At 34.1% G+C, this 13,267-nt stretch overlaps 1 protein-coding gene across 1 annotated transcript in view; it reads right to left on the reverse strand.

Moving 5' to 3' along the window:
• tbc1d14 (TBC1 domain family, member 14) overlaps window positions 1–8,722 on the reverse strand; it is a 63,800-nt gene extending 55,078 nt beyond the window's left edge. The window contains exon 1 of the mRNA XM_028474190.1: window positions 8,233–8,722. Within this exon, the coding sequence (XP_028329991.1) occupies window positions 8,233–8,281 (49 nt within the window). The 5' untranslated portion in view covers window positions 8,282–8,722. The remainder of the gene's footprint in view (window positions 1–8,232) is intronic.
• Between the last annotated feature and the right edge of the window lie 4,545 nt (window positions 8,723–13,267).

The following is a 13,267-nucleotide window of genomic DNA, read 5'->3' on the forward strand; positions in this document are numbered from 1 at the left end:
CAAGCAACCCTAGTGCAAATGTTTGTTCATAAATGTGCCTGTGTGGCATTTTGCATCAGCAAATTTAACCCTGATATGTCTTTCTGGCCAGACTTCATTTGAAATAAAATTATTACACACATTACACACCCCTATGTACTACCAAAACCTACCTTAGATGACCCACCATTCACTTAACTGGACATGTACGGTTCTCTTTATGGAGTCCAGGTTTTACCAATTAAAAAGATGGACAATGATTGCTTCACATTGATTATAAACTGGCTATTATTGTGTTTAATATACTTATCCTTTATATTTATAGTCATTTTTGTTTTGTTTTTTCTGTTCTTCGCACCAATTACCAAGTTAAATTCCTTGTACTGTTTTTAAACTGTACTTGGTAAATAAAAAACCTTTCTGATTCTGTGTCTGATACTTAACAATAAATACTACGACATTGTCACATGTGAGTACGGATTTTTGTTGTTCATCTCATTTCTTTATTCAAAACCTATTTGATCACCTGTCACCTGTACATCTACGGCTTTGGACACAGCTTCCTCTATGATGAAAGAGGTAACAGGAAGCGATTGATCATCAAAGACGAAAAATATTCAGATAGACCGATATGGGTTTCTTTTAGGGCCGAAACCAATGTTGATTATTAGTAATCAAGGAAACTGATAAACGATATTCATTTGCTGTGGAAAAAATATATTTTGGTGTCAAAATTTAGAATAACATACATGGGAACACACCAGTGAATACAATATACTGTTTATTTTTGTACACTGAGTCTCACACAAATCATGGTTGAAAATGTTTAAGCAATTAAATTTATATAAAAACAAAAAGTGTAGAGATCTCTTAAACTGAACTGAAACAACATAATCTACAGTATACAAAATCTAGCAGAATTTAGCAGCACATTCTGTGTAGCTAATCAGTAGTAGAGTCAGTAGCTGAATTAACTACAATAGATCTCATATTATGGGATAATTGTGAAAAGCTATAAGCAGAATAAAGCCATCGGTTTTTACTAGAAACATTATTTCCTTGGTTGTATTTCATTGTACTATACATTCTATTAAACAGGAAGTATCGCAATGAAACAATGAATATCACAGTGATTAAAATAAAAATAATAAAATTTCATAACATAGTAAATGTTATCATTGGGGATGAGATTATTTTAACAACCATTAGTTATTTTAGTGAGATGCCGATATATACATCCAATCACACGCACAGTTTTTATAATGGGACAGTCCTTTATTTAGACTGAAGCACACTCATAAAACTAATAGAAAAACAAACTTATTAACTGTAAATATGTAATCAGTCACAACTTAAGGTGCCTGCTAACTGACAGGGACATTAGATACATGCGTGTAGGAGACGGGTGAAAACTAATGCTTAAAGCTGTAACTAGAGACAGTGTGGTCAGCATGGTTCCACACCAGCAGGTTATGAAGTCATTATTGTGCAGTTTAACCCTCAACACGCTACGCACAAATGTGACCAATTTCAAAGAAAGCAAGTCGATATTCCATAACACTAACTGAATTTCACAAATTTAAAATTTATATTCAATATATTGTGTTTTTTGTTGTTCATTCATTGTTATTACGCAACTGAAATCTTCCTAGTCAGAAAACCAGAAACAAAACAGATGTGACTTTAAATACAAAATGAAAATAACTCCAAACTTCACCTAAAAAAAAAATGTATTCCATAAAAATCAGCGTCAGCGATAAACAATATATTTAACCTGATTAAGACTTTTAGTCACAACATTGCAGGAGTCAAATTACGACCCAAGATCAGTTGTATTAAACATACAGGTCATAAAGAACAAAGAACTTTCAGAAATTGTAATTACTGACTCCCAATTTAAAAAAAACGTGTTTATTGCACTACTTTTAAACAAACAATATGTGTATAGTTTACAGTGCAAAATTAAGCTTTAAATAAGAATTATAATTATCTATATATATATATATATATATATATATATATTTTTTTTTTTTTTTTTTTTTTTTAATTAACCCAATATACCAAAGGCTAACTGAATGAATACACTATTACAGAGTGCAGTCTAGCCCATAATATAAATGTAAATATAGCAGACAAACAGGTTTATTTAGTCATGGCAACAAAAATTGTGCGCATGACTAAAATGCCATGAATTGTGCAGCCCTACTTGAAATAAAATGTTTCTTAGCAAGAAATAGATCGATCCAAGAATTTCTATTAGAAACAATCAACAGTGGAGATGACATCAACCTTTGATTAGAGTTTTCTGTGATAATTGTAAACTGTGACAGCCATGAACTATGTCTGACAATGTACCATTTGTTATTAATCAAGCTGTTTGTGCAAGAACCACATTTCATACATTGGTATTAAATATGGTACTGTATTTGTTGTGTATGTATGTACTTTTCAATACATTTCAATACATATTTATCCCAAAACACATTATTGAAGAGCATGCGTGAGCACTTTGAACCAGATGTTATTATTTAAGAGTTTAACTATAAAAAAAATTTAAAAATCACGACCTGTTGTATTTTGTTTTCATTGTTCATATTTAGTTATTTTGTTAGAATTATTAAGATTTCAATACAAATATAGGTTCCCAAAGTGGGGTACGGGTACCTCCAGGGGTATGCAAATTGTCATGGGGTACATGAATGAACATTAAAAACACTGACAACATTGGAAACTAGAACATGAATAGAGCAGTTAATGTTAATGCTAGGTTAATTCCTTAATGCTAAGCTAATGCTAGGTTAAAGCCAATGCTTGGTTATTGCTATTGATAGGTTAATGTTAATGCTTGGTTAATTCCCTAATGCTAAGCTAATGCTATTGCTAGGTTAATGCGTATGCTAGGTTGAAGCTAATGCTAGGTTATTACTATCACCAGTGTAATGTTAATGCAGGATTAATTCCCTAATGATAAGCTAATGCTATTGCTAGGTTAATGTTAATGCTAAATTAAAACTAATGCTATTGCTAGGTTAATGTTAATGCTAAATTAAAACTAATGCTAGATTTGTGCTATTGCTAGGTTAATGTTAATGCTAGGTTAAAACTAGGTTATTATTGTTATTTCTAGGTTAATGCTAGGCTAATGCTAGGTTATTATTGTTATTGCTAGGTTAATGCTAGGCTAATGCTATTGCTAAGCTAATGCTAGGTTAATGCTAATGCCAGGCTAATGCTATTGTTAGGTTAATGTTATTGCTAGGTTAATGTTATTGCTAGGTTGAAGTTAATGCTAGGTCGAAGTTAATGCTAGGTCGAAGTTAATGCTAGGTCAATGTTAATGCTATGTTATTGTTTGGTTAATGCTAAGCTAATGATAATGCTAGGTTAAAGCTAATACTAGGTCAATATTAATGCTAGGCTAATGCTAGGTTATTGCTTTTGCTGAGCTAATGTTAATGTTGATGCTAGGTTAATGCTATTGCCAATGATAAACTAATGCAGTTGGACACAGGCCAGGACCTGCATCTATCCTCACTTGCATTTTCTTCAGGAAATGCTAATTTTCTAGTTATTATTATTATATATTATTCCTCAACAGGATAGGTAAAATTCACTGTAGGGCTACATTGTATATGACATTACATTTATGTTTTTTAAGTGCAGGAGTAGAGGGAGTACATGGATTATGGTTAAATGTCTGAATGGGTACATGACTGTGGAAAGTTTGGGCACCACTGTAATTCCATGCCAAAAAATGTGGGGGGGGGTTTCATACTTTATAGACAAGGTCCTTATTCTACAGTGGATGGGGGTCGACTCGATTTACAATCTTACACTGGCTTTTATTCAATGTCAAGTCATTTTCATATCCATAGAGTCTCCCATAGGATGACGAGAGCATCCTTTGATCTTTACACAAGCCATGAGTTGAAGTGGGTTCTGATTCCCTTACATACCAAGCCGAACTAAGCCAAAGCTCTAAAACCTGACCTGCATCTAGTCATGTGACCACGGCCCTGAAACAGAGCAGCAGGTTGATACTGAGCTGCAGTAGAAACAACCTGCACAAGCAATGTGTGCCACTTTGCACACACACACATTCACACATTGGCAAACAGTCAAGTTTAAACGGCTCAGAAATGTGATTAGTTGTGAATCTTACTGCAAGCTCTATCAAAAGATGGTGTTTATTATAATACGAGCAATTTAGGAAGGGAAAGTTTGGAAACATGATTCGAAAGCAGCCAAGAGTATTAAGAATCTGACTTTCAGGGATTCTATGGTCAGGGTTAGGACTGCAAAATATCGAGATTCAAGATATATCAAGTTTTCTGTTTTGGCGATACAGATAATTACAGTATCACCTATATCAATATTATTTATAGCTATTTTTTTATAAAATGCTCATTTTAGGAGTCTCTGCTTTCACTACTTCTCTGAACAGTATGAAAAGTACAGTTAGATGATGACTGAGTGCATCCTAAACCAGACATTCCCCTAAACAAGCCACACTACATGACTCACTCACACGTGCTGTCCCTTGTAGGGGAAAACAGCCGTGGCACATATTGTGCAGCCGTTTGTTAATAATTAGTCCAGTCCCACTGTGTACTTTTTCTTTTTACCTCCTTTTGTGTATTTGGTTGTCGTATGTTTTTTTTTTGTTGTTCTTTTGTGTATTTTTACGGTAATTGTGGATGTCTGAGTCGTTTTGTGTATTTTTTGGTATGTATGTTGTTTTTGAATTTTTGTTGTCCCATAGTGTATTTTTTCCTCCTTTTGTGTGCTCTTGTTTATTTTTGTTCTTATATGCATTTCTGTGGTCCCATTGTGCATTTTTTTCTCCTTCTATGTATTTTGTTGCCCTAATAAGTATTTGTGTTGTTCTTTTGTGTACTTCTCTGTTGTTTTGTGTATTTTTTGTAGTAAATTTGTGAATTTCTTGTAGTAATTGTGTGTATTCATGTTGTCCCATTGTGCATTTACTTTTAGGGCCGCTAGTTGCCCATGTTGATGATACTTAAGTATTTGGGCTTTTTTAACACTGCAATGTTATTTTAGCCTGTGACATTTTGCGTCAGCAAATTTAACCTCGAATTATCTTTGTGGTATGATTTATTTGAACTAAAAAAAACATTGAGATATGAATTTTGATCCATATTGCTCAGCCCTAGTCAGGGTCATCCTCTATTGTATTGTCTGATTGGCTGCAGCTCACCTAATCAGATAATGCTATGTTCACTTCAGCCAATCACAATCATATGACAGTGTCTCTACAGAGGAAAGATGGCACTGACCACAGAATGCAAGAAAGTCACTCTTAGTACTTTTTGAGGCTTCAAAATCTTTTGTGATATTTCATAGAGCTTGCAATTAAAATTCACTACAGGTACACTTTAAGCCCTGTGAAGACTATATCCTAAAACCAGGAACCCGTCAAGCTGTTTTTATCAAATACTAGTACAGTGCCCGTCGGAAGTATGCATTCATATAGTGGGCGCTTAAGGGGAGTTGTCAATTACGGGCATAATAATAACATACGCTGTAGCATTATTAAGGGGCATATTTGCAGGTGCAAAGTAAAATAACGTGTGCAATTTCCCTGGTTTAATTTTATGAGACATGCGCATGATGAATGTGTTGGTTTTTTTTAATACTAATTTTTTGTTTTAATTATTGTTTGTTGATGCCATTGTAGTGTTATTCTGGAGTAATTTTGTGTATTTTTTTGATGTAGTTTTGTGTGTTTCTGTTGTCATTTTAGTGTATTTTTTGTACACACACAAACACACTAGTATAGATATTTAAAGAGTGTAAGTAGTAAGGTGACTTTTTCATTGATGGATAGAAAAAAATAAAAATAAGAAAATTTGTGAAAACCAACTGGAACTATGCAGTTACGCAGACAATATAACCATAGTAAAAAGAAAAAAGAAAAAAAGCATGTGCTGGTAGAAGCAGTAATTTGAAATGTGGAGTTCTGCAAGTGTGGGAAATCCAGTTAATTCAGGCATTTATGATTTATTACATGACTATTGATAAAACAATTTAATGAGGACTTTTGTGGTAATTATTAGGGGTGTACCGATTGCAATTTTCTGGCCAATCACCATTGGAAAAAAAAAAAAAAGCATGACTTGCCGATTTTAATTTTGGCCGATCCTGATTTAAAAGGAAAAAAAAAACAAATAAATTATAACTGACAGCATACATCTTGAATGTTTCAATCTTGTTTTATAGTAAAACATTGAACAACAGTGAAACAACACAAATGTGTTGTTTTAACTGCACATGAGATAAATGAGAAGTTTAGAGCATTACTGTCCAAATTACTAAATTGTCTCTGGTCTTTAGTTTTTCACATTTTAAAATCAAACTAAACTAGTGCAACATGTTACACTGCAGACCTGTTTGGAGCTTATTGACAAAAAATAAAGTGCACAGCAGTATTTTGGTTTTACAAATAAAGAAAATCACAAAATTTTAGGTAGTTATTATTGGATGAGCTTTTTTACAAGTAAGTATAACAATGTCAACATATTGTCCTATTTACAGTGTCAGGCAATAATCCTAGACCAGACATGGGCAACTGGCAGTTTAATTATGTCAAACCCTCAATGTAAACAAACAAAATGATAACTTAAAAAAGGGTACAAAATGACAGAAAAATACAAGAAAGGTCAAAAAGAGAAAGTGAAACAAAACAATAACCAAAAACACACAAAATGACAACAAAAAACACAAAATTAAACAAAAAAACTGTCAGGATGACTAAAATGACACAAAAAAGATAACAGAAATACAAATACTCAATAAATACAAAATTACAGTAAAATGTACAAAAACAAAATATATGAAATGACCACAGAAAATTCCACACAACTAACCAAATGTTGCACAAGACAAAAAAACAAACAAACAAAAAAAAAAAACAAAATACACAAATTACTCCAAAAACACATAATACAAATGTAAAGATACCAAAAAGGTATTTTAAAACACAACACAAATACACAAAAATGAATCAAATAAATCAAAACAACAAAAACCACAAACTTGGTTATTATTCTAAATGCTAACATGAATGTTGATAATGTGACTATGATCAGAAAATCACATTTTGTGGCCCCCGCTTTGACAAAAGTTGCCCATCACTGTTATAGACAGATAATCCTTAATAATACGTATTGCCAGTATAAACAAACAGAAAATAAATAAATATGAGAAACAGTTATTTATTTGTGAAATCATTAATATATTGAGTAAAACTCAGATGCGATTAGTTACATACTATAAAGTTTTGAAACTAGGGCTACACAATTAATCAAATTTAAATCGTGATCATGATTAAATTAACATTTAAAATGCGTTCTATGCACACTGTAATAATGTATTTAATCAGTATTTAATCAGTCAACCTTTGGTATATTTTATATTTTTGTATTATTTTTCTATAATACTTAAATATTAAAGTTTAATTTTACACTGTAAACTGTACACATATTGTTTGTTTAAAAGTAGTGCACTAAAAACAGATTTTTCCCTAATAGACTAGACAATTGTGATTATAATCACGATTAAAACATTGATCAAAAATAATCGTGATTATCATTGCAGCCCTATTTGAAACTATGATTAAAATAATTTTAAAAATAATAATAAAACGATATATTTATTTACGTGAAAACCCCTGAGATAACATACACGCTCTCAATCTGAAAACAGCAACTTCCGATATAGCACAGAGTAAAAAAAGCTTTTTTTTATTCTGTCAAAGTATCTCATTTTATTTATCTTTTCAAAAAAAAAAAAAAAAAAACAACAAAAATGAAATCAACGGGTTTGTTTGTTTGTGTGTGTGTGTGTGTGTGTGTGTGTGTGTGAAACAGAAAATCCATACATACACTAACAAAGTACCAACCCAGTCAATTGGAAGCCAATGACTGGGTAGACAGGTTGATTGACAAAGTTGTTATCCAATCATAATGTCCACTAATTCACATCAAATGCTAGAATGGATAACTATCACTTGTCTTAGTGTCTGTTTTGTTGTTTATTTACTTTTCTTCATTGTTACAAAAAAGACGGACAAACATATATTCATAGATCTAAAGCTGCCATCTAAGTTAATAAAAAGAAGTTTCAAGTATCAAAGTGATGAGTTTGTTGTGATCGAAGATGCAACGTGTGAGTTAGCGTGCGCGTCATGCCAGTGTCCCAGGAGAGAAGAGAGACAGCCCGGGTGTGACTTACCGCTGCAGCCGGAGCCCCAGTCCTGGAGGCCGGTGGTCCCGTTCGCCATCCCTCCGCTGGGACGCTACAGGTGGGCAGCGGGCTGTGTGTGCTCCATGCTGAGGAGGAGGCGACAGTAGCGCCGCTGTTCTCCGGTTCTTCTCCACGCGGCGGCTTCACCAAACGGTCACAGCGATGCAGGGCGTTCCAGGACGGACTCATCTATCCAGCAGCAGCAGGAGGAAGAAAACAATGATCCTAAACCCCGCGGTGAACCACACTCCCACCGGCCGCTGCACTTGCTACTGCTGCCTCCAACTCTTTCACTTCCACTGCGCTTCCTCAAATACGACTGAACCCGTTTGAAACCAGCGCCGAAACCATCACCACATGACGAGCAGCCCCCGCTCCACCGCACGGTCGGACTACTTGACTAATTCAGTCCGGAATCTGTAACATTTCTCACCTGCGACGACGCGTCCGCCGCCATTTTATCACAAACTTAATACGAGTGCGGTGTAGTCGATACAAGAATGTTCCGCATCGATGGGTTTACCTGTGTGAACCTGCAGGCATGATTAATCGACCGCTGCGGCCTCATCGCTCAAGTTAATCTCTTTAAATGACTTATTGTGTATTTTTAAAGCTTACCAGACATTTAGACTGAACTACACCAGAACAACCACACTTATTAAGGTGTATAACAGACATAGGCAACTGGCGGCCCGGGGACCACACGTGGCCCTCGGTCTGACTTTGTGCGGACCTATAGTCAACCCCCCAAAATTATATTTCAAGAAGTTGGAAGGATTATAAGGCACAAAATAAGTCCCAAAATGCACAAAAAAAAAATAAAAATACCCAACAGGACTCATACAACGCAAAATGGCAACAAAGAGACACAACAACCACTTAAACAAAATTACAACGAAAACAAAAAAGAACACTATACAGAATAATTCGAAAGACACACAAACTGTCAACAAAATGACAAGGAAAAGACAAAAATACAGAAAGTGACCCCCAAAACGCCCAAACGCCAACATAATGGCAGAAAATACATAAAATTAAAAAAAAAAACAAAAAAACACAGAAACAAACAAAATACACGTAATGAATCCAAAAATGTCAAAATAAAACCACAAAACCGTTTTGTGCTCTGTATTAATGCTCATATCAGTCATTATTCTGAATGCTGACAAATGTTGATCCCATTGTGATGGTGTTGCCCATCCCTGGTGAATAGGATAATTTATTATTAAAGCTCAATAGTTACAATTGGTATGTAAATGATGTGTTTTTAAAGTTATATAATTTTCAGAATACCCATATTCACGTTTCTGTGCACTTCTGGTTGGAAAAAAAGAAAATCATTTACAAGTACAAATGTATGAATTGAAACAATATTTAATAATCAAATATTGTAAAATATCTATTAATTGGCTCGAACAATTAAACGACCATACAACCACAATTTGCTTTCTCATTTATGTTTAAGGGATTTATTTACCAGTGCCTTAAAATTGAAATTGCCTTAAACCACGTGTCAAACTCATGGCTCATGGGCCAAATCCGGCCCTTTAGCGCATCTGATTCAGCCCACAGGAGAAAGTGAAAATGAAAGAGAAAACATGAATTAATGTGTAAATGATTAAATAATTCAGTTGTAAATTGTTGCAGAAAACACTAAATGTTTTCAAAACCCTGCAAATTTTCTCATTACACAAAATTAAATACAAATTTGTCAAAAAAAATCAAAGGACATTTAAATTAGAGGTGTCCCGATCCGATATTGATATCGGTCTGATATCAGCCAGAAGATGAATATCGGATTTTATCGGACTGCATCTATAATCACCGATATAAGCTCTCCGATAAAATGTTCCACTCCAGCTCTTCTATCCATAGGTGTCTGTGGTTCTCACTCCAACAAAGTAACCTACTGATGCTGACTATTGTTCTCTGTTTGAGTAACATCACTTGATCAAGCCTTTTCTAACATTCCACACTACAAAATAAGTAATAAAAGTATGTATGATTCGTGCCGATACTGTATCGGATCAATATAGGTATCGGCCAATACAAAAGGCTGCAGTATCGGTACCATATCGGAAGTGAAAAAGTTCGATCGAGACATCCCTAATTTAAATATATGTAACTTTTTGCTTAGATATTGCTGATGCCTTCCATACTTTATGCGTGCTTCATTTATAACTGGAAGTGCAAACTTCAGCACATTAATGTTGAAATTATTCATTTTCCAACATAAAACTTGTGGCCCACTTGTGGTCGAACTGGTCTGTATTTGGCCCTTTTACTAAAATGAGTTTTAACAACCCTGCCCTAAACTGAGAACAGCAAAAAATTTAAAAAAAACCTGGAATGCTAAAAAACAAATGCTCATATTTTTTGTCACAATATTTTCTTGTTTAATATACTAATGTTAGCCTGAAGGTAATTGTGTGATAGGTATCTCACTAAATTCTAACTTTTCAGGTCAACTATCTAGCGCCCTCATGAGGTTGTGTGGATAACACTTTTTTACCAAATTCCCAGTCAGATTGAAGAATCTACACATTCAATTATTTGCTTTATTTCTTTATTAGATGTTAAGAAAAACCACAACGAAACAAAATAATTTATTTTGGGTGTACATGAAAATTGAACACGCCGACTCTGAACAGATGGGTTTCAGGAACAGTGAGGGGAGATGGAAGGGTGAACGCGAGGTGAAAATAAACAAAGAACCCGCTAAGTTCTCAGTCCGGGGGGTGTGTTCCTCAAACCACTGTCAGCATTGTTTCAAAAACACACACACCTCACTGAATGCAACTTCCTGTCACTTCATTTCTAAAAGAAAACAACAAAACATGGCCAAGCAACAGGGAAAAGTGATGGATTCCTTTCAACTCCAACACATGTGTTTGTGTTGAAGCTTGTTGCGCACACTCTGAAACACCACATCTTTAAACTCAAACTCCTGACTTAGGCCAAACAAAGACAGATGGAGTGTGATGTTTGCAGACAATCTACTGGTTTCCATTCAGTACAGATCCACAAACACAAACTTTAAAAAAAAAAAAAAAAAAAGACGGACTTTCCTCCGTACGCCAGGGTATTGCATAGGACTAATGGATCTGGACCTCCGCTCCACATTGCTTATGCAATCCACAATGGCTTAGATCTTTTATTATATTCCTTCTAAAACTAAAGCTCTAAATTGATAGTCGTCTCCACGCCTGCAGATAACTCTGCTCTTACTTTGTCTGTGCAATCAGGTTTTACATTTGGGATGGTGTTTAGATTGAAATTATTCCTGAGTGTCTAAGGACTCAAAGAAAAATGGGATTTCAAAGTTCTGTCATCAATTTAAAAAACTTTCTCTGACGTCAAGAATTTAAAATACCTTCCCCTGCAACAGTGCATTACAGCTATGTATATGTTTAATTATGATTAAAGCCCATTCCGAATAAAAGGGCTGCAAGATAAACCAAGTAATCAACCAGACACGCCCACCTGGGATAAAAACACCCAGTATTCTTGATTAAAAATCAAATTTAATCTGAATGAAACAGACTAAAAATGAGCAACTTCTATTATTTGGGACACAACAAAACTTACTAATGCAACACAAAATAATAAAACAGCCCATGGAAATATAAATATACTTATGTTCAGGGTTGGGGTCAATTATAAATGTAATTGTAGTTGTAGTTGTAAATTCTTTTTAAAGTGACAGTAATTGTTATTTCTTGTATTTTTGTTGGTGTTTTGTTACTGTGTCCCTCTGTCTCTTTGAACTTCTGAGTCCTTATTAAAGTTGAATTTAATTCAGATAATTGACTTTGTAATTGTAATTGCCATGAAAATTCGCTAAAAATTGTCAATTATAATTTAATGCAAAACTGGGGAACCATGTTACAGTTCCATGTCCAGTTCTACACATATGTAGTTAATTATTAAAATGTGTTTCATATCAAGCTTTCTCACATTTTACTATTTAAAAACAGGTTCAAATCAAGGGGTAAACTGACAAAAAAAACTCAGATACCCACACCAAAAATATTAAAACCTATATTTTCATTAATTACATTAATTAGGAAGAATAACAAGGCAACTAATAGACAGGACTTTGACAAAATTGAGGAAGGTTAACTTTTTAGGTTATTTATTTCAGGCTCAGTAATTGTGATTCATTGTAATTGAAATTTAATAATTGGGAACATAATAGTAATTCACTTTCTCAGGATAAAAAATAAATAAATTAAATTGTAATAAATGGTAGCCACTGTTATTGTAATTGAACATGGGAATTGAAAACGTAATTGTAACTGAAAAATTTAATTGACCCCAACTCTGCTTTTGTTGATTTCAAAATAAATGAACTGATGTTTAATCATGGCTAATCCTCATTAATTTGTCCAATCACAGGAAACTAAATGGAACAGAGGTCAAGTGGGCGTGTCTAGTTGAGGGGTTCACATAAATGCATTGAATTTTGTGATAGCTGCAAAGCTTAGCTTCTTCTATGAAACATTGGAAGGACGGGTATAGCAGATTTAAGGAGCACTAATGCATTTGCATTTAAAAATTGTTTTTTTTTTTTTTTTTTTAAATCGTCTTTTCAGACATTCTTGATTCACTGAGATTCAAGTGCTATGACACTCCGAACCTCCACAAAATCTATGCCTACTCAGCCACACACATTGAGACTTCAGTTTAATAGAATATAAACCAACAAAACAAAGCACACCTTGGAAAAGAAACGCATTTGTAACTCAGTATTAGTTGAGTTTGGTTTGATTTTGACAAACCCTGAATCGTCACACGTCTGCCGAGTGAGAATCTTAAATTAAATCTGGAAAAGCATGTTTGGAAATTACAGTTTTAAAGCATAACCAGCAACTTTTAAAACAGTGAATAAAGAACTGCTTTTCAGCAGATTCCACCAAAAGATATTATTGGAATCTGACTGGAAAATAATCAGAATCAGGTGATGTAACCTTCTCAATAACAGGTTTACCATGGAATTGCCAGAGGTTTCTTATAGCACCAG

Source organism: Gouania willdenowi, chromosome 18, assembly GCF_900634775.1.
Source record: "Gouania willdenowi chromosome 18, fGouWil2.1, whole genome shotgun sequence".
In the NCBI taxonomy this organism is placed as follows: Eukaryota; Metazoa; Chordata; class Actinopteri; order Blenniiformes; family Gobiesocidae; genus Gouania; species Gouania willdenowi.